At 46.0% G+C, this 23,103-nt stretch overlaps 1 protein-coding gene across 2 annotated transcripts in view; it reads right to left on the minus strand.

Annotated features, from left to right (window-relative positions):
- Nucleotides 1-23,103, minus strand: part of ADAM19 (ADAM metallopeptidase domain 19) — a 98,189-nt gene that overhangs the window by 44,411 nt on the left and 30,675 nt on the right. For both annotated transcript variants that reach the window (XM_054489085.2, XM_054489084.2), the window contains exons 4-5: nucleotides 16,016-16,094; nucleotides 8,760-8,836 (exon numbers count right to left, since the gene is read on the minus strand). In XM_054489085.2, coding sequence (XP_054345060.1) covers nucleotides 8,760-8,836; nucleotides 16,016-16,094 — 156 coding nt within the window. The remainder of the gene's footprint in view (nucleotides 1-8,759; nucleotides 8,837-16,015; nucleotides 16,095-23,103) is intronic.

A 23,103-nucleotide genomic window follows, 5' to 3' on the forward strand; every position in this document is an offset into this window, starting at 1 on the left:
AACAGGACAGAGACTAAGCCAAAGTGTGGTGCGCAATAAATAAGAATCCTCATAGTGGCTGCAGATTATAGAGCCTTTGCTATGGACTTGGCACTGTGCTAAGTGAGCATTTTATTATTCCAACCACCTTCCTAGGATCCTTACAAATGTTGTCCCCAACTTACAAATGGGAAAACAAAGGCTCAGCAAGATTAATTAACCCAAAGTCACACAAACAGTAAGAGTAGGGATTTGTTTTTTGTTTCATCAACTTTTAAGTTCCAGCGTACATGTGCAGGATGGGCAGGTTTGTTACACAGGTAAACATGTGCCATGGTGATTTGCTGCACAGATCAGCCTATCACCTAGGTATTAAAGGAGTCGGGATTTGAATGGAAGCATTCTAGTTCCAAGTCCCACAACCTTACCCTGACCTTCCACTGACTCAGTCATGATAGTCCTGTACAGGCTGGGCGTCGTGGCTCACACCTGTAATCCCAGCACTTTGGGAGGCCAAGGCGGGTGGATTTCCTGAGCTCAGGAGTTGGAAACCAGCCTTGGCAATATGGTAAAACCCCGTCTCTACTAAAAATACAAAAATTAGCCAGACGTACTGGCGGGCGCCTGTAATCCCAGCTACTCAGGAGGCTAAGGCAGGAGAATTGCTTGAACCCGGGAGGCAGAGGTTGCAGTGAGCTGAGATCGCACCACTGCACTCCAGCCTGGGCGACAGAGCAAGACTCCGTCTCCAAAAGAAAAAAAAAATACCCTGTAGAGCAAATCAGAAAGATACCACCAGTCTACAGATGGCTCCAGTGTTGGTGCCAGCAGCTCTCCTCTTAGGGGTGATTGGCTTCACCTCAGTTTCCTACGAGAAAAGACAAAGGAGGTATGCAGCCTACTTTTCACCTTCAGAGGCGATTGATTGAGCTAACTGGATGCCAGGCACTGTGTTTACAAATGTTATTCTTATTTCATTCCCACATCATCATTATAAGGAGGCACCCTCATGAGTTCCACTTTATAGATGAAGAAACTGTGGCTTAGAGACATTAAATAACAAGCTCTCATGGTTAAGGGCAGTGTGGGCTCCAGGCATGGGGACTAGGTAATCTGAAGTCAAAGATTTAAGGTCCACAGACTCTGGACCCCATCCCCTTAGCCTCTATGCTTTCTGCCTCCATCAGTGAGTTCTAAGCCTAAGTGTCAGAGATCTCTAGGAACAGAGGTCTCAGGGATATCTATTAGAATATTCTACAGTGTATTGAAAACACGGGTATCCAGGTCTGCTGTGGATATGGTTTATTTGTCCCCACCAAGTCTCATGGTAGAATGTGGTCCCATTGTTGTAGGTGGGCCTGGTAGGAGGTGTTAGGCTCATGGGGTGGATCCCTCATGAATGGCTTGGTGCATGCTGGTAGTAATGAGAGAGTTTTTACTCAGCAAATTCCCATGACAGTTTCCTCAAGAGCTGGTTATTAAAAAGAGCCTGGCACCTCCTCCCTTTCTCTCTCACTTCCTCTCTCACCACTTGATCTCTGCACACACAGGCTCCCCTTCACTTTCTGCCACGAGTGGAAGCAGCCTGAGGCCCTCACCAGAAGCAGATGCTGGTGCCATGCTTCTTGTATGGCTCGCAGAACCGTGAGCCAAAATAAACCTCTTTTCTTTATAAATTACCCAGCCTTATGTATTCCTTTATAGCAACACAAATGGACTAATACAGGGCCCAGCCTAAAAAACCCGGAGCTGCAGGCCTGAGTGTCTGCACTGTTATCAAGGCCCATGAGTAATTCCCTGCCTAGCCACACTCAGGAACTCTGGCCTGCAGACCACCCTCTGCAGCAGGCACCTGCTTTTCACCAGGCCCCCAGTAATTCTGATTCAGGGAGTGGGCAGATTACAATTTGAGAGAAACAGAGGCTCAGAAGGACCCTGAAGGTTGTTCCAGCAATAGGATTCTGTGGCCACTTCCCTCCCTTCCTCCAACCGCTGTTCCTGGTTATTTGCCCATGTCACGATTGCAATCCTCTCAGACGGCCTGGGGATGGAGGAGAGGCTGGCACAAGCCCCAGCACTGTCAGCGGACTGCAGCTTTGTTGCTGGGGGAATGTCTGAGAATGTGGTTCCAGGGGCCATCCCCGCCCTCACCTCTAATTCCTTTAGCTGCCCTCTTCCGAGCACCACCAGTTGTTTATCCTTCTAGGAGCCTTGGTTGATTTAATTTGCTGAATGTTAGCCCTGGCAAAGGCAGACCTCAGCCAGAAGGCATGAGCCGGGGCCCAGGAGGCTGGGTGGCCAGCCTCACATGCCATTCTCCCTTCTGTTCTCCATCCTATTGCTCATCGTTAAGAGATGGATACAAATGAAATTGTATAGGAAAACCCGGGCAGGCCAGGCCAGGCAGACACCAAGCAATTCATGTCTAACCCCTGCATAACTGAAGGAGTCACCAAATGCATTCTTCAAGGAACTAGGCCAAGAACTGCTTCCTGGGGACTTGTCCATTCAGAGCTAAACCAAAGGGGACACATTCTACATCCCTATACCCAGAGGTGCCCTAAAAGGTAACTACCCTGCTACCCTTCTTTCCTCTCCCCTTCTCCGCAAATTATATCCATGCAAAAGGAGTTACAGGGAACTCCAAAGGCTGCAAAAAAGAGAAGAGAAGGCTTGTAGGTCATGTGCTTTCTCAAGGACAGGGTGCCCCCATATAGCACCTGGATTCAAACTCTGGCTGTGCTGTCTCCTAGCTGTGTGGTAAGTGATGTAATAACAGTGCCCATCTCACAGAGTTGCTGTGATAATGGACTGAATAGGCAATGTTTACTAATAACCAAAGCAGCATTTTAAAAGAACAGCTAAGGGTCATTGATTGTGTATTATACATCAAGCAAAGTGCAAAGTGTTTTATTCGATAGCCATTCCACACATCTGTACTGAGAACCCAGTGTGTGACAGGAACTGTTCTCAGCACGGGAAACAGCATGATCAAAGCAAAGTCCCTGCTGTCAAGGAGCTTGCACTCCTCACCTATTATAAATCCACCAGTGATGTCAATATTGTTATTCCCATTTTATGGATGAGAAAACTGAGACTTGAGAACTTAAGTAGCTTGGCAGGGTTTAAACCAGGAAGTGCCTGGCTCCAGAATCCAAATTCATCACAACTTAATAACACTGTCCTCTGAGGGCTTAATCTGTACAATGCCTGACACGAAGGTAGCGTTTATGATCCATTCTGCAGAAGGGAGGCAAGGAATCCAAAGGTGGAAAGGACTTGCCACTTCTTGTCCAGGGCTGGCTGTGTGTATATGAGCCACCTCCTTCTGCCGCAGGCTCCCACCTCCCTGAGACTCTGCCCAACCTGTCTGCATCCCAGGACTTCCAACACAGAAGGAAGCTTTTAATGGTCTGGTCTACTCTTGTTTTACAGAAGAGAGGAAAGCCCACCCAAAAAAGAACTTGCCCAAGCTCACCTAGTGAGTTAATGTGAGAGCCGGGGCAAATCCCAGCTCTCCTAATGTCCAGGTTCATGACTCTGCGGTATGCCCCTGACCTCACCCCCACTGACCACCCACCCCACTCCCAGGACTTAGCCACCTTTTGGATAGAGTAGGGCCTGTGGAGGGACCAGCCTGGCCACAGCAAAGACAAGGAAAAAATTTAATGGGGAGAGGAAAACACAGAGCTCCACACAGCCAGGAAGTATGTAGCTAGATCTTAAATGTGGATCCCTTGACTTTAAATTTTGAGCTTATTCTAGGCCATCATGCACACTTTCCTACACATTCTCCTGCATTCATTTTCAATCTCATGTTCTCCCACTCTCCCTCTCTCACAGAATCTGAGTCCAGGGACCACGGTGAAGGTATAATTACAGTGAGACTGAGCCCTGTGTTTTTGAAGGCAGGGCTGCTGTAATATAAGGGTGATCCATCAAATAGACCACTATGGATGATTTATTGTATACCTCTGAAAGACTTTCTATATAATGAAACGTGCCAGACATTAGTACAAACGATATTATGCAACCATTAAAAGAATGAGATAGATCTATGTATACCTAAAACATAATAAGTTGGAAAAAAAATACAAAACTGTATGCATAGGGTGACCTCATTTGGATTAAATATGTTCATATATATATATATATACACACACACACATAATTATGTATTTCAATAAAGGATACCTCCAACAGTAATTAAGGATACCTCCAACAGTAATTAAGGATACCTCCAACAGTAATAACATGGAGAATGGGATTGGTGGGAAGGGTAGGACAAGATAAACAACTTTCACTTTTTAAAGCTTACACATTCCTGCATGATGTGAACATTTAACACTAAACCTGTATAGTTATAAAATGATAATTTTTAACAAAAAAAGATTTTAAAAAAAGTAAACAACTTACCAACCAGATACACCTCCTGCTGACAGACAGTGAGCTACAGACACACACACAGAGTTTCCCAGAACACACAGGCTCAGTCAGAGACACCTTAACCCAGTGTAGATATTTAGAGAATGTCTTAATCTGAGACAGGCTTGGGAGAATGACACTTGACATCCCCAGTGAAATGAGATGCCACATCTTTTTATTGGTGTCATTTTTTTTTTTTTTTTTTGAGATGGGGTCTTGCTCTGTCACCCAAGCTGGAGTGCAGTGGTGCGATCTCAGCTCACTGCAACCTCTGCCTCCCAGGTTCAAACGGTTCTCCTGCCTCAGCCTCCCAAGTAGCTGGGACTACAGGCATGCAACACCACACATGGCTAATTTTTGAATTTTTAGTGGAAATGGGGTTTTGTCATGTTGGCCAGGCTGGTCTTGAACTCCTGACCTCAAGTGATCTGCCCGCCTCGGCCTCCCAAAGTGCTGGAATTACAGGCGTGAGCCAGCGCGCCTGGCCTATTGGTGTCATTTATAAGCACCCATAGCTTCCAATCAATTCTCAAAGGGTCCAGGGGCCCAAATAAGATTACAGACATTATATTCCTGTATTAGTCCGTTTTCACACTGCTATAAAGAACTACTTGAGACTGGGTAATTTATAAAGGAAAGAGGTTTAATTGACTCACAGTTCTGCATGGCTGGGAGGCCTCATGACTTACAGTCATGGTGGATGGCAAAGGGAAAGCAAGCACCTTCTTCACAAGATAGCAGGAGAGAGGGAGCACAAGGGAAACTTACACTTTTGTTTGTTTTTTGAGACAGAGTCTCGCTCTGTCACCCAGGCTGGAGTGCAGTGGTGCGATCTCAGCTCACTGCAAGCTCCGCCTCCCGGGTTCACGCCATTCTCCTGCCTCAGCCTCCTGCATAGCTGGGACTATAGGCACCCACCACTACGCCCAGCTAATTTTTTGTATTTTTAGTAGAGACGGGGTTTCACCGTTTTAGCCAGGATGGTCTCGATCTCCTGATCTCGTGATCTGTCCGCCTCGGCCTCCCAAAGTGCTGGGATTACAGGCGTGAGCCACCGCGCCCAGCCAGAAACTGACACTTTTAAACCATCAGATCTTGTAAGAACTCCCTCACTATCACCAGAACAGCATGGGGAAACTGCTCCCATGATTCAATCACCTCCTACCAGGACTCTCCCTCGAAACATTGGGGATTGCAATTCGAGATCACATTTGGGTGGGGACACAGAGCCAAACCATATCAATTACATATCTATGTTCTTTTTTCACAAGGAATATTCCTAAAAGGATATACAAGAAACTAGTAACAATGGCTGTCTCTAGGAAGGGGGGAAATCTGGAAATCTGGGGTGAGAAAGAGATGTTATCTTTCATTGTACACTCTTTTGTACTTTTTGAATTTATTTTTACTAAGATCATATATGACTTCTTCAATTAAAGTAACCTAAAGAACTGCTTTGGAGAGAAGAGGGGGCCTAGCAACCACCTAGAAGCTCAGCTGAATTCCTCCTGGTATCATCAGCTTGAAGATCTCACTTGATAGAAATCCTATTTCTCCAATCATGGGAGCATGTTTCCAGGAGAGAAGAACAATCACTATGGAGATTTTTCACTGCAGCAGTGCTTTATGAGCTTTGGGAGGCGCCTTGTGTTTTGACGACATGGGTTTGAATGTTGCTGCTGTTGCAGCTGCTCCTTCTCCAGGGTCCAAATGGAACCATCTGGCAGGAGTCTCCAGCTCTTAAATCAGTCCACCCACAGCCTTGGTTTCTTAAGGCGTGTGTAGTGAGAAGGCTGGGAAAGTAAGGCAGGTGGATCTCACCAGACGGAAGCATGCAAAACAGAAACACATGGACAGCTCACCCGGTATCCCCCTCCCTTTCAGCACTGCTGCTGGAATGATTTACAAGATGCCAAGCCAAGTTCCCACTGCTCCAGACTGAGGGGATGCAGGAAGAGGCAGACAGAAGCAGGTCACACCTGTATGTTCTTTTTCCTCCTTCTTGGGACAAACTTTGTTTACTTGCAGACTGCAGGTGGCGGTGGCTGGGCTTGTAAATACCACTGCGAGGCCAGTTAGCTTGGCTCAATCAGGTCACTTAAGCAGAGGGGATTTGGGGCCACTCTGTTATTGCTTCCGATCCAAAGCCCATTTCCTGCCTGATTTCCTCCAGCCAACTCACCATGCAGCATTCAAACAAAGTCATGGCCCAATTTATAAACAGACACTTGGGACCTGCAGTGTGAGAAACCTTCCATTTGTATAGGAGCCTGCATAAGTCTTAGCATGATTTCACTGATGTAAGATGAGGAAAAACCCTTATGTTTAAAAGTACTATAATTACAGCAATAATCTCTACCATGCCTAATATTGATGTTCACTTTATTGACAAGGAAACTGAGGGCTCCAAAATTACAATGCTGGTTTTCCCTCCACCTGTGTAGGGCATTGGCATTAGGAAGACACCCAATTTCTATTTGTGAATGAAAAATGCAATCATTGAATGAATCAATCAATCAGTCAAGAGAGGAAGAACACACAATGGAGCCACCTCCTATCAGCTCACAAGAGCCAATCAAAGGCATATCTTCCCAATTCTGCCTTCAATAACATCACATCGGTAGCTTGAAATTGATCATGTTGGGATTATCTTTGCCAGCATATTGGCAGATGCTACAAATCAGGGCTTTTTCCTTTTTGTCATAGAGCCAGTTTACACTGGGCTGAAGTGTCTCTCACTGAGCCTGTGTATTCTGGGAAACTGTAGCTCACCGTCTATCACTGCACAGAGGCACCACATGGTACAGACAATCAAAACCCAGGCAATTAGTATATGCAATGAGATACCAGGTTTTTTAGATCATCCTTCTTCAAAAAAAAAAAAGAGAGGGGAGATTGAAAGTGGTCTACATAAATAAGACTTATTACGTCAACATACATGTGTAGATCCTACTGCAAGCAAGGCATTAGGGCAGGCTGGTGGAGAGAAATAGATATTTGAGATATACTCCATATTCTCAAGGAACACACATTCTCAAGTACAGACTGTAATGTGCACACAAATCACTTGTGAGTCTTGGTAAAATGCAGATTAAAATCCGGTAGGTCTGCGTGGAACCTGAGGTGCTGCATTTTGAACAAGCTCCCAGGTAAAGTTGATGCTGCCCATCCATGGAACACACCTAGAGAAGCAAAGGCCTAGGAGTTCACTGCATGCTGATAGTGTGCCACTGCAAGTTCCTAGGTAAGATAGCTATTCACAAGCTGAATCCTCACAACTGCAGGCATATATTCTTTTTATCCACCTTTTACAAATGAGACCATTGAGACCCAAGGTCACCCAGCTGGTAAACTGCTACCAGCTCAAAGCCAGGTAGTCTCACTCAGAGAAGGAAGGGTCACTCTCAAAAGCACATTCTGGTTAGAACTTTTCAGTTGATTTTCTGTCTTGAAAATTATCCTTGCCTCTCCTTTCTCTTCCTACTCTCTGTTCATTAACCATCCATTTTCTATTTCACTACCTCCAAGTACATCTCCCAGAGAAGAACTGAGGAGGTGTGGAACCAAATGCCCAAACTCATCCATCCCGAGCATATTAACCATGTGTCTTCTTTTTTATCTTCTGTTTCTTTGACATCTGGGTCTTACTGACCATAGAGGGACTGCCCCTTCCAGGGTTAGCCAATTCCTAGAGATGGTCAACAATTTCCCAGCCACCTTGCCTTTCAAATGCAAGTCAACCAATCCAGAGTCCATACCCTAGCCATTTATTTTATGGGGCTTTCACCCTCTGGGCCACTATCCCCCTTCCCTAATCACCCCAGAACCAGGTATAGGACAACTAAGGACAGAGAGCCCATAAACCCCAGAGCCTGCTGAAATGATGCAAACTAGCCAATCCTAAACCTGCTTACTCTGCCTCGCCCATTCCTTCCTGCAGAAACCACAAGAAGGGCTTCTGCTGACATTTCTCCAGGCTCCCTCTGCCCGCTGACCAACCCCAGTGCCTCCCCGTGCCGCCCCCAATGGCGCAGCTGGGCCCCTCCTTTTTCTGTGAGTACGACCATCTTTTCAATGGCAGTCATCTCCTGATTTTTTGGCCTTACCATACCTAAATAATAACAAAACCTATATTTTAAAACATCAAGTTCATCAGGAAAGTTAAATCCCAATGGATTTCTGGATTACCTAGGCTTTCCCTTGTCCATCCTCCCAGGCTCAGCCCCTCTCTGGGCTGGCTTGCCCACATTCTCAACAGACTCCTTCCCAAGGTCCTTGCCTTAGCCTTGTCTGTCTTGAAACTTCCATTCCTGGGGAGAGTGCCAGGTGCCACCTGCAGCCTCAGGGTCTCTTACCTAATTCCCCGGCAGGTGCTGAGCGTGACGCTGGACAGTTCTGTCTCCCTCACCGTGCCGTGGTAAAAGCAGTGATCCTAGCAAGGAGAAACGAGGTGGTCAGGCTAAAGAACACTGATAAGCATGGCAATGTTAATGTCTCAGGACGGTGATGGGTGACTCATGGCTTATTATATACCTACTCAACCTTATAGCACCTTACAACCTGCAAAGAGCTTTCCAAGCCACCATTTCATCTGATTCCCATAATAATTCTAGGAGACGGGGCAGGGCAGATGTCATTATCTCCATGAAGCAGATGAAAAGCTGAGGCTCAAAGGAGCAAAGAGATTTGCCCAAGGTCTCCCTGCTGATTGGGAAATCCAGAATTTTCCTAGTTCAGGGCTCTTTCAGGAATCAGTGTTTTCTGTGGCCAAAAGCATGCCATGGAAAGAGCCTGCTTCCCCACCAACGTTATCTTTGCAACCCCCTGCAATGAGTTGAATAGAATCCCCCTAAAATTCATGTCCACCTCAGAATGTGATTTTATTTGGAAATAGGGTCTTGCAGATGTAGTTAAATTAAGGTGATGTCATGCTGGGCCAGGCGTGGTGGCTCACACCTGTAATCCCAGCACTTTGGGAGGCCGAGGCAGATGGATCACCTGAGGTCAGGAGTTCCAGACCGCCCTGGCCAACATGATGAAACCCTGTCTCTACTAAGAATACAAAAATCAGCCGGACGTGGTGGTGCACACCTATAATCCCAGCTACTCGGGAGGCTGAGGCAGGAGAATTGTTTGAGCCCAGGAGGTGGAGGCTGCGGTGAGCAGAGATCACAGCACTGCACTCCAGCCTGGGCAACAGAGTGAGATTCTGTCTCAAGGAAAAGGAAAAAAAAAAAAAAAAAGATGGTGTCATGCTGAATTAGAGAAGGTCCCAAATCCAATGATTTGTGTCCTTCTAAGAAGAGGGAAGGACACAGAACCACACACACAGAAACAGAAGAAGGCCATTTGAAGATGGAGGCAGAGAATGGAGTGATGAAGTCGCCAGCCAAGGAACACCAAGGATGGCCAGAAGCCACCAGAAGCTAGAAGAGCCTGGAAAGATTCTCTCCAGAGGCTTGGAGGGAGTATGGCCCTGACAACATCTTGAGTTTGGACTTCTAGACTCCAGGACTGTGAGAAAGTAAAATTCTACTGTTTTAAACCTTTAAGTTTATGGTGCTTTGTTACAGTAGCCCTAGGAAATGAACACTCCCTACTCTTCCACAGCTCAAGATGCTCTTTCACACGAATCCCTCCACACCTGGATCGTACTTGATTTGGTACCCGTGCCCGTGAGGTCTGCTGCGGCTCTCCAGCCACTGTGTCTCATGGCTGTCAGAATTCCTCCATCACTACAAACAGCTGTGAGCACTGCTCTGTGCCAGGCCCGGGGCCAGCCCCTGGAGACACCACAGCCAGCAAACAGAGTCACAGCTTCAGCCTCCATGGGGCTTATGGTCTTGTGAGAGGCAGTCATTAATGAGAAATCCAAACAGATATAATTACAAACCAAAAGAATGGGCTTGAAATAAACATCTCAGGTGCTGGCCGATTGTTTTATAAGTCAGGTAACCATAGAATTTAGGAAGCAAATACGCACTGTTGAGCATGCTAAAGTGCTAAACCAGACAGAAGGGGGCGAAATCAGGACTGTGTCCAACGAATCAGGGGTAACAACAAGAGACACATTCCCAGAGGCTTCCTCCCAAATAAGTCAAGAGAGATGCACTGGTCAGAACAGAGAGAAGGTAAAACCCGCAGGGTAGAGCCAAGTTCTGGAAAGATCTCAAAAGGGATGGATGCAAACCACACAGTTGCAGACACGGAAGCTTTCTCTTTTACCCCATCTCTAGGACCATGCTGCTTGCAGTTGCTTCTTTGTAACCACCAGACAGGGATGTGACCCAATAATCAGCTACCCCGTGTGTCTGTATTCTCTGGCTCCACCTCCCTCTCTGCTCTAAGCCTGAGTATAGACGAATAATTAAATTTAAACATTTTGGCATAGCCAGGCATATTAAAATCCAAGCATACGCAGTTCCACAACCTCTCTCTGACCTTCAGTGTCTTTAGCCTCTATACCCCAGAGTGGTGGTGAGAATATTGTATATAAAGGAGCTAGTAGAGTACCTGGCCCAGAGTGGCAGGCAATAAACATCGGCAACCAAATAATCATGAAATTCTCCTTTATCAAAGAATATGGCCTCAAGGCACCTGGAAGCCCATCAAGAGGCTGAATCCAAAGCCCTAGCTGTGCCAATGCTCCATCCTAACCAGCCAGCCATGCAGCCAGATCAAAGGATATAGGCCAAGCTGACACTCAACATGGCCTCGTTCTCCAGACCACAGGTGCCCTTTCATCTGCATATGATCCATCGGCCAGCGATGTGGCTCCTCTGCCCATTCAAGCTCCTACAGTCAGGAGGAGGGACAGAGCCAACCCCTGTCTTTGCATCAAACTCTTCTGGACTTTAAACAAATCAGATGCCACCCTTGAGAGGAGCACAAAGGAAAGCCACTGTGCTGTGATTATGAAAGAAGGTGTGGCAAGCAAAACCCTCCTCCTGGCCAGGATTCCAACTGCTTTCAAATGCCAGCCTGTCATGTGGCTTCTCAACCTATCCCTGGGATCTGGGATTTGAAGGCCCCTCATGAAGCACGCAAGTCCTGAACCTGGTCCTTAGAACTCAACAGGGGAGCCACAAACCCCGTAGCACAGGATTATTCATGGGGAGAAGAGGGGCCGGGCCTGTGTGGAGTAAATGGGGCTCAGAGAAGTTGGAATGACAGAGAATCAAGGAGTTCAGAAACGTGTATCAGCTACAGTTTCAAAACGCTGGTTAACAGAAAGAACTGAGGCCAGGCGCCGTGGCTCACGCCCGTAATCCCAGCACTTTGGGAGGTCAAGGTGGGCGAATCATGAGGTCAAGAGATCTAGACCATCCTGGCCAACACGGTAAAACCCTGTCTTTACTAAAAATACAAAAAATTAGCTGGGCATGGTGGTGCACTCCTGTCCGTCCCACCTACTCAGAGGCTGAGGCAGGAGAATTGCTTGAACCCAGGAGGCGGAGGTTGCAGTGAGCCGAGATGGCACCACTGCACTCCAGCCTGGTGACCGAGCGAGAGTCTGTCTCCAAAAAAAGAAAAAAGAAAAAAGAAAGAACTGAAACCCAGGGATGGCTGTGAAGAATCCCTGCACCTCTTCCTATCTTTGAATGGATGCTAAGAGTGTTCACAGCCCTAGTTCTCTCGAAAATAGAGCACCTGGCTTCTGTAGCATGCTTTATAATTTACAGAGCTTTCATATACACTATCTCTTGTGATGATGACACCTACAACTTACTATTATTAACAGTAAGAGGTCGGGTGAGGTGGCTCACACCTGTAACCCCAGCACTTTGGGAGGCTGAGGCAGGCAAATCACTTGAGGCCAGGAGTTTGAGACCAGCTTAGCCAATGTGGTGAAACGCCATTTCTACTAAAAATACAAAAATTAGCCAGGTGTGATGGTGGGCACTTGTAATCCCAGATACTCGGAAGGCTGAGGCATGAGAACTGCTTGAATCCGGGGGGCAGAGGTTGCATTGAGTCAAGATCACGTCACTGCACTCCAGTGTGGGCAACAGAGTGAGACTGTGTCTCAAAACAAACAAACAAACAAAACAATAAGAGCTAACATCTAACCAGGCATGGCGGCTCATGCCTGTAATACCAATGCTTTGGGAGGCCAAGGCGAGAGGATCACTTGAAGCCAGGAGTTTGAGGCTGCAGTGAGCTATGATCATGTCACTGCACTCCAGCCTGGGGGACAGAGTGAGGCTCTGTGTCTAAAATAAAAGAGCTAACATCTACCCCGCTCTTACTGCTTGATGAACAACTTAGACAGATTTTTTCCTTTTGATTCTGACCACAATCTTAGGAGGCAGATATTATCACTGCCATGTTTTAAAGGGGGGAAATTGAAAGAGAGGTGTTAAGTCATTCACAAGGTGACACAGGAAAGTGGATACTGGAACCCCAGCAGCCTGGCCCCAAGCTCCATCCTCTGCCTCTCCCAGCAGTAGCAAAGGAGGAACTTGGCTTGTCAGAGCTCTTTTATCCCCACCTTCTCTAGCAACAAAGGAGACAAGTTCTAGCCTAAGCCTTGCCACTTACTGGTTATCTGAACTTGGACAAGTTACTTTTCCCCTTCTCCTCTCAATTTCCTCATCTGTAAAATGTGGGGTTGGAAGAGATGCTTATGAATTCCCATAAAAATCAGTGATTCATCTCACCCTTCCACAGCCCTGCGAGTCAGACATCAGCATATCCAATTTACAAATGAGAAAACTCAACACTAGGGTGGTCAAGGGGATTGTTTAAGGTCACATAACTAGTTAAAGCCAAGATAACAACCCTGGCTGTGGATTGCAAACCCTGTCATCCTTTCTGTTGGAACACATTCACAGACCCATTCCCCCAACCGCCTGACCTAGATGCAGGCTGTCGCCTAAAGGCCTGGCTGATGAGTCTTGATAAGGTTCCCAGAACTCCAGCTACCCCAGGCCAAGTTTGGTAGCCGAGTGCAGTCTCCAACATTCGGGTCAAGGGCAGCTGAGTAGTTTATTCCATTCCCATTTTTCATTGAGCTCTCAGCTCCCAAATGAGAAGTCCGACTGAGAACCCCATGGGCCTGGGTGGGAGCTTTGCAAGAGTCTAGTAGCAGGGGATGTAAGCAAACAATGAGTTGTCCACCCCAAGGTTCAGCTAGGATGTGCTTCAGTCAACAAGACCTTCTGGAAGGAGGGGATTCTGGGAGAGGGGGAGTTCTCTTCCAATCCTCTCTTTCTGAAAGGCCCTTACAACATCTCTGCCTAATGCACAAGCTGAGAGCACAAAGAACAAGTCAAGGATCAGTCATGAAGTCATTGCATTCCTCAGCTTCTCAGCCTGATGGGGCCACCCCGAGGGGGCTTTCATAGCAGGAAGCGTGAGCTCATGGCAAATTTGTGGACTGAGACTCATTCTTGAGCTGTGGGTACAGAAGTGGCAGGATCCAAACTCAGAGGAGAGTGTTTGAAGCAGGCTGTCATGGCTAACGGCTTTCTAGGCATGCCTGTTCCCCCATCCCACCCCTGCCCCTGGAGGCAGAGAACAGAGGTCTCAAGAAGAGAGGAAAAGTTTTGACCAAGGGGCATTGAAGAATATGAAGTCACAGCTGGACAGCCTCCCTGGGGATGAGAAGACACAGTCCAACTTTGCTGCAGGCACTGGCCACACTACCAACTCCTTCCCCATCCAAGAAAGTCTTGGTGAAGAAGGCAGCACTGGTCTTCACATTCAGCCACATAACACAGCCCCTGAGCTACCCAGTTACTATGCTCCAGGTCTCTTGGATCTATCAAAAACTGTGGCCGGGCACAGTGGCTCACGCCTGTAATCTCAGCACTTTGGGAGGCTGAGGCGGGCGGATCACCTGAGGTCAGAAGTTTGAGACCAGCTTGGCCAACATGGTGAAACCCCGTCTCTACTAAAAATACAAAATTAGCTGGGCGTAGTGGATCATGCCTATAATCCCAGCACTTTGGGAGGCCAAGGTGGGCAGATCACCTGAGGTCAGGAGTTCGAGAATAGCTTGGCCAACATGGTGAAACCCTGTCTCTACTAAAAATACAAAAATTAGCCAAGTGTGGTGATGCACACCTGTAATCCCAGCTACTGGGGAGGCTGAGACAGGAGAATCGCTTGAACCCAAGAGGCGGAGGTTGCAGTGAGCCAAGATCACGCCACTACACTCCAGCCTGGGTTACAGAGTGAAACTCTGTCACACACACACACACACACACACACACACACACACAAATTACCTGTCCTGTGTCCCTTTCCTCATCCAGGGGTAATCTGGTGGGTTACAGCCTGGGTTACAGAGTGAAACTCTGTCACACACACACACACACACACACACACACACACACAAATTACCTGTCCTGTGTCCCTTTCCTCATCCAGGGGTAATCTGGTGAACTAATCTGAGCTGTTAATGACTGATAGTGGTCAGTGTTATCTTGCTGGACACTTGCACTCCAGCAGGGATATTTTAAAGAATGGGCCTGGTAGAATACTCAGGTTCCATGAGAAGCTGCTGGAGGAGTCCTGATGCAGACGGACCTCTCCTGCTGTTCTCCACACCACAACTCCCAGTCTGTATGCCTCAGTAGTCCATTATGTCCTGCCCCAAAGGCAAAGGCCACTGCTGCTCCTGCCAGCATGGGTCTTCTCTTCTTCACCCCCATCTCACCAGCCCAGACTTTGAGAATGGTCATTCGAATCCAGGGTTTCTCAACTTGGGGACTACGGATATTTGGAGCTGGATAATTCTGTTGTGGGGGAGTGGTCAGTCTGTCCTATGCATTATAGAACATAGATGTCAGTAGATCCTCCCTGCCAGTCACGGCAATCAAAACTGCCTCCAAACATTTCAGGTGTCCCCTGGGGTTGGAGGAACGCCATTGGTTCTCCTGGTTGAGAATCAAAGTTCTGAGCCTACAAATTCCAATAGGCATCCCTGTAAGAAGAGCTAGGCACCATGAAATGTGTATCATTCACTACCTTAAATGTCTACCAGCGGAGTGTGGCAAAGCAAACTGACATGTAACCATCCGAAAGACCATTTTCTAAATGAAAGATCTTTGACATTGTGTAAACATCCCTACTCAAAAACAACTTTGAGGGAAAAAATGTCCAATATGGATACAGAAGCAACATAAGAAAATATTCATAACTTAAAAATCTCATTAAAATAGCAGACTACAAAATGTATATGCACAGTGATTACAACTCTGTAAATGTTATACATCCATTTAAAAAGGACTGATCAAACATCTAATTAGATGAGACGACAGGATTATGAGTAAGTCATTCCTTTTACTAAAACTTTTGTTAATATGTGGGTAATTAACATAAAGCAAAGAACATGTATGTTTCACAATAATTTGCATCAATTGTAATCAGATGCAATTACCCTAAAATAGTCTGTTTCTTTAGCCATTTTAGTCAGCAAAGGAGGAGGAGCACCTATGAAACATCAAATACATGTTTTGCTTCTCTTGTTTGCTCCCTTGGTCTTCACTTGGGGGAAACACTCCATTCAGAGGAGGGACCAACTCCATCTGGTATCTCCTGAGGTCCTAGGAGTGGGGCTGGGAGAGGACAGCTGCTGGATAGACATTTGTTGACCTGAACTCACCTCCGATTTCCGTGTGATGGTTTGAGGGTTACCACTTGAAGTATAATGGGTTTCTGTGTAGGAAGGAGCAAAAAGTTGCCTGCAAAAAATAAAAAGAGACATTTATATCATAAGTGGATGAACTCCACCCTCCTAGCAACAACAACCAGTGATTTTAACTGAACCAGGCAGGACTATCCCAAGCATCTCCATACAAAAGAAACTAGGCAGCCACAAGGGGCTAAGGAACAAAAAGGAAAACCAGAAGTTTGTTATTAATTTTATATTTAATGTAAATTAAATATAATTTATCATCACTATGGGAACATCACTCCAACTAGATGGAATTGACAGAACTAAAGCAATGATCTTAATATTTGTCTGGGTCGTGGGAAAACAGACATGCAAACACATGCAAAATTTCCCAGGGCCTATGAACCCTATTGTGTACCTTGGTTGATTTTTCCAGCACTGGATCTACCAATTTTTAGTATCAGCAGACCAATTTTTCTTTAAGGGAATACCTCTTCCCTGATGCATATTTTGGTGAGATTGTCAATCAAGGTGTCCTACTTGGCCCTGGCCAAGGGGTGACCTGTGTTTCAAGCGAAGCCAGTGGAGTGATACTGCCAGGTCTGAACAGACGGAAGCAACGCATCTGTTCTTCTGTTCCTGCTAAAAGGGTTCCCTAAGCTTCCGTTGCCTGCCCTTTCGGACGCTTAGTGGTTCAGATTTCCTGAGACCTGGTAATTCTATGTTACTCTTCCAATAAATTCCTTTTTTTCTTTTCTAAACTTGGACATTGGTTTCTCTCACCACAGACCCCTTGAAGTACAGGTTAAGAATCCCCTCACCAAAGGCCAGGCAACTTCAAAAAGTGTTCTTAGAATTTTCTCTGAAAATTGAAAGAAAAATATAAGAGTCAAATGGATGTTTCAACTATTAATAGTTCAGCCACATTAAAGGCAGAACTGATCTACACAAAGTCAAAGTCGGCCAGGTGCGGTGGCTCACACCTGAATCCCAGCACTTTGGGAGGCTGAGGTGGGCGGATCACCTGAGGTCAAGAGTTTAAGACCAGCCTGGCTAACATGGTGAAACCCCGTCTCTACTAAAAATACAAAAATTAGCTGGGCATGGTGGCAAGTGCCTGTAATCCCAGCTACTCGGGAGGCTGAGGCAGGAGAATCGCTTGAGCCTAGAAGGCAGAGGTTGCAGTGAGCCAAGATCGTGCCATTGCACTCCAGCCTAGGTGACAAGAGCGAAACTCTGTCTCAAAAAAGAGACAAAAAAAAGGAAAAAGAAAAGTCAAGGTCAAGGAGCAAGAAAAGTTTCTAAAGGAAGGCACCATTAGAAATTGGAATCTGACAAAAAGAGGATGATGTGGCTCTATATGTACTAATATGGGAAGATGTCTAAAATGGAGTTAGACAGGAATAGTAAAGTTCTGAAGAGTATGTATTTTAAAAGTCCATTTCATTAAAAATCAAATACTGCACACTCTAAAGCAGGCATCAAAAACAACTAGAGGCCAGGTGTGGTGGCTCATGCCTGTAATCCCAGCACATTGAGAGGCTGAGGCAGGCGGATTGCCTGAGGTCAGGAGTTCAAGACCAGCCTGGTCAACATGGTGAAACCCCGTCTCTACTAAAAATACAAAAATTAGCCAGGTGTGGTGGCAGGTGCCTAGCTGGGAGGCTGAGGCAAGAGAACTGCTTGAACCTGGGGGGCGGAGGTTGCAGCGAGCCGAGATCACGTCATTGCACTCCAGCCTAGGTGACAAGAGGGAGACTCTGTCTCAAAAAAAAAAAAAAGAGGGAGAGAGAAACAAATGCCCTTTGTTGATGGTGATTATCTCAGGGGTTGCAGAAGATGTTTACAATATAAGTTGCATTATTTCTGAAGTTGACTTTTGAATTAACTGTCAGAGAGGTGTTTTGAAAACTGAAATTTTAATTTAAAACTGCTCTTAAAAAGAAGAAAATGTAGGCTGAGGTCAGCACAGAAAGCCAAAGGAATCTGCAGGGATAACCCAGGTTTTGAAAGAGGTGACATTTCCCAGCAAGAGAGGGTCATCGCATCGCAGAGGGTCTCTAGAATTCCTCTAGAGTCACTTCCAGCTCTAAGTTCTGGGATCGCTCAGATTTCCCTCCATCCCCAGTGTGTGGTCAGAAGGCAAATGCCACAACAATTGTCTCGTGTACTATGTCAAGGCCTTCAACTTCTCGCCTTGAGCAAGAAGAAAAGAAGCCCAACAGGAAAATGTAAAAACAAAGCAAAGCACAAACCCCAGCTTTGTGAAGAGAAATTCTCACTCACATGGAAACCTTGGGTCAGTGGCTAACTTGCCAGAATCTGTCTCCCAGTCCTTTGTCTTTCTCCTTAGCATCTAACTAGCCCAAGATTTGAGGGAGGAGTCACCCATTTGCCTGAGGGAGAAAAGCCGTAAGCCTCATGAGGGCAGAGGCCAAGCAGTTTTGCTCACTGGTTTATGTCAGTGCTTAACATTTGTTCAATAAAAAACCACTTAACTGGTTACTGAATGAATGGATGGATAGAATGAGTAGTTCAGTGTACTAGGAGCTTAGAGCATGGTCTGGACACTGGAAAACTGAAGTTTTGATTCCAGCTCTGACATTCACTGCCTCTATGGCTGTGAACAAGTAAATGTGCGTCTCTGAAACTTTGTTTCCTCTTACACAAAAAAGAGGATGATATACTCATTTGATAGGGCTGTGATGAGGATCAAATGACATAATAAATGTAGCAGGCTTAATGCCATGCCTGGCACAAAGTGGAGCTCGGTAAAAGTTAGTGATAATCATTATTGCTTTCAACAGGGATTATGACAGAAGAACCCAGAAAGTTTCTCTCTCTAACTTTCCCCAGCCATGAACTCTCCAATACATCACTTAAGAGAGGTAAATCGCAATGTGCTCATTCCTGCAGCCCATTTCCTGGGTTTGCTTTCACAGACTGTGCCATGTACAGCTGGTCAGGAGCTCAGAGTTTAATGGTTCATTCCAGGTGCCAGTGGGGAAGTGTGAATTTTCCCACAGAAAATGCACTCCTGGTAAAAATATTCTCAGCCTCTTCTGAGACTTAGCAAGGGGGGAAAAATCATTCATCCAGTGACATTCCCCCATCATCACAGGACTCTCCAACCCTCAGCACTGAAAGGAACCCTAGAAATCATATAGTCAAGCCCCAATTACACTGTGAGCTCCCCAAAAACAGGGACCCTGTGTCTTTGAAGCCTTCTCCCCGGCCCCCGGCACCTAGCAGGCAGGCAGTACATGTGCATTCTGTGAATGAGTGAATAAACTCACAAACGAATGAATGAACCTTTTGTCTCGTGTAGGAATCTGCCAAATGGCCATTCACCACTGGACACCTCCAGGGAGAGGCTACTCCTGAGACTACCCACTCCTTTTCTGACCACATACAGTAGTTAAATGTTTTACTCCGGATTAAAAACTACCCCTCTGTCACTGGCACCCACAGGCCTTCATTCTGGCCTCTGAATCTACATAAAACAATCCACTTTCATTTTCCACCTAATCACCCTTTCTGAAGCAGCAGTATCAGCATCATCTAGAAACTAGTTAAAAACGCAAATTGTCGGGCTCCACCCAGACTCATGAATCAGATAGAAACTCTAGGGTTAGGGCCAGCCATCTGTTTGAACAACTCTGCAGCTCCCCCAAGCTAGGTCCATATACGCCCATGTGTCCAGGTGCTGCTCTCAGAACCAAAGGACGCGCTATCCCACAGAGAGGAGGGCACACGGCCACTGAGCAGCCCAGCCCAGCCCAGCCCAGCCCAGCCCAGCCCAGCTGCCCCATTCTCTGACCACATCTTGTTCTCATCTCCTCCCTGACAAGGGGCTGGCTCAGCAGACCGGCAGGAAGCCGTCTCTCACCATTGGATTGCATTAGGATTTTCAGGAAACGACTTGTGAGTGATGTGCATCCAGGAAGAGAAAGGACTGTGCAAGATTTCCCATTCCGCCCACTCCTTTTTTCTAGCTTTAACAGAAAAGCAATTTCTGTTCTACCCTGCTGCCTCCTGCTCTGTCTGCTCTGTGCTCAGGAGCCCACGGACAGGCAGAAATCAGTAGGACACTCTGCCATGTCTCGGCACCATCATAACAGTAGCCAGCACTAGAGTTGAGCAAAATCTGGGTCATTTAGATTCCAAAGTCCCTGAGCAAAACCTGCATCTTCAGACTCCCACCTAGGAAAATAAGCTACCCCCAAATACCGGACATAAAACATTAGGTCACTCTCTAGGGAAGAAGAACTGGAACCTGTACAAGCAGCCAGGCCCTGAAAGTACACTGCAGCCTGAAAACAGCTCAGACCCGTCTTTCCTAAGGCTCAAAAGCTTCAAACTCAGGACAATTCCTTTAAGCTCTATTTATCGTCAGACAAATTTCAAATGCCTCTCTATGCTAAACCACCCTCTAGAGAGGAAGGAGCAGTGACACTAAAATGAATTTGCAAAACATCTTCTGGGAGCTCAAACCTTCTTCTTCCTGCTTCAGATAAGCAAACCAGTGTAGATAAAGTGATAACAATTTCCAAATTACCTTGAAAAACACCCTCTGCAGACGAGCTCAGCATAGGCGAGCATCACTCTGCTCATCTCAGTAGCAAGTGTTGCTGACACCTCCTTTCTCTGGGTCTTTCTCTATCTAATTCTTCCAAGAGTCTCCAGGCATTTATACCCTGATGATGCCTTGGGAGGTCCTGCTTTTCTGGTCTCTCTTATTTCACCCAGAGGGTCTTCATCCTGCCTGTGTTGTAATAATGTCCTCACCATCCAACTTAGCCCAACAACTGCACAACACCTGGAAAGACTGTTCAAAAATACACAATCCCCTCCCTTTTCTAGGGAAGGATTAAGAAATCTGTATTTTTAATAGTTTTTTTTTTCAGGTAATTTATGTTTTCGGGTTCTGGGAATTATTCTACTCCATTTGAGCAATTTTGACATTTTTAATTCTTTTTTTCATTTCTAGCCTCCTAATCACCTTCCAAAAATCTAAAGATGGTGCTAGCCCAGCATAGAGGGAAAGTCGGAATGCTTCAGTTTAAGCAGCAGCCGCACTAGGCAACTGCCCTTCCAAAGCCTGGAAATAAAGGAAAAGATGACTATGGTTCCTCTCAATGTCACACAAGCGTACAGCCAGGGCTGGCCGCAATGGCTCATGCCTGTAATCCCAGGACTTTGGGAGGCCAAGGCAGGTGGATCACACGAGGCCAGAGTTCCAGACCAGCCTGGCCAACAGGGCGAAAGCCCGTCTCTACAAAAAAAAATAGCCGGGTGTGGTGGCACGCACCTGTAATCCCAGCTACTCAGGAGGCTGAGGCAGGAGAATCGCTTGAACTCGGGAGGCGGAAGTTGCAGTAAGCTGACATTGCACCACCACACTCCAGCCTAAGTGACAGAGCCAGATTCTGTCTCAAAACATTAAATTAAAAAACACTAAGGGAGCACAGCCAAGCCTTAGACTCTCAGATGCCTGTCTACGGTTCTCTGGACTTTATGGGAAGAATGTGGCTTTGAAAGATGTACTATTTACAATTAATTAGGGCAGCCCTTGTTCCACTCTGTAAAATCAGATGTTAACTTGTAAAAACTTAATAAGATACAACAGAAATGCAAATATTTCCATCTAGTAGAAAAGATAACCCCAAAGGTTATGATTTTACAGCCCCTAGGATATTAACTAGTTTTGTATCTAATTTAGCAATCTTATCTCAGCATTCCTTTTTTCACTATTAAATACACACACACACCCACACAAATACGTCTTAGTTTCCCTTATCCAATTTTAAACCAGTTTTATCATCTTGCTGGTTAGCCCATTAATTAGATAAATAAAACTTCGAGAAGTGCTCACTATGTATTTGTATAAAAATTGTTTTCACGTGAGCCACATAAACCCCCTCCATTTTCTAGACTGCAAAATGAACAGACTAATAATCACCATCAGTATCACAGCGATGCTGAGGATCAAATGAGAAAATACATTCAAATTCTAGCTCTTATAAGTCGTGTGAATTCAGACTGGTCAGTAACTTCTCCGTGCCTATGGTTTCTCATCATAAAATGAGGAGAATGACAAAATCTACTTCATAGTGCTCCTGTAAGACGTTAGAATAGTGCCTGGCATATAGGAAGATCATATGAACAAATGTGAAAGAATTATTTGTAAAGTAGAAAGTATTTGTGCTTTACAGATATTGCTATCATTTTCTCCAGCACTAGCTCTACATGTGGCAAAATCTTGATCATTGTTAAATCTAGGTAATGGGCGTCTGGCGTTTATAATACTAGTCTCTCTCCTTTTGGGTTTGTAAATTTTGACAATATTTTTTAACTGGCTAGGTGATATGGTGCAAGTCACAAACTACTCAGCCTCAGTTTCCCTTTCTATCAAACAGAAATGGCAATGCCCAGGACAGACAGGTACTGGAAAGTGTCTCTGAAAAGTAGAGTGCTATTCTAATGTCATGGCCTGCACTAGTCTAGATTTGGGACAAAATAAATTCAGTGAGTACTGTTTTGTTTTCTAAGATGCTAAAAGAAAAGCAGGGAAGAGACAGCCAGAGCTGCTTCAGAACCAAGATTTCTGCATCAGTACTCATTCCACCTCTGACTCCAAAGGAATGGAAACAAACCAACGTGCCAAAGGCATAGCCCCAAAGCCAAATAAGGGACTGATGAGTCCAGGGGGCTGCAAGCAGACACATTCCTTTATGAGGGAACAGAAAGGCAAAGGAAGGGGGAACTTTGGAGGTTGCTCCTAGAGTAAAAAATTGGGACCTCCTCCTATCCCAGGGACTCCCTTGAATAAGCACCATCGTTGCCAGAGGACCAGCTTTGGAAGCAACACTCCGAAGGCAAAAATGGCGCCATCCAGAAGCCTGGCAAAAGGCCAACGCTACTCAGTATGTTTTCTTTAACTTCCTATTAAGGAAGTTTCCAAACAATGCGTTAAGTCAACACTCCCTTTCACCAACCACTTCCCATGACATCTTCTCCCAGTCCCCACAAGACCTGGCACCCTTCCGACCAGTTTCTGGTCCTGTGTTTTGCTT

This window comes from Pongo pygmaeus, chromosome 4, assembly GCF_028885625.2.
Source record: "Pongo pygmaeus isolate AG05252 chromosome 4, NHGRI_mPonPyg2-v2.0_pri, whole genome shotgun sequence".
Classification (NCBI taxonomy): domain Eukaryota; kingdom Metazoa; phylum Chordata; class Mammalia; order Primates; family Hominidae; genus Pongo; species Pongo pygmaeus.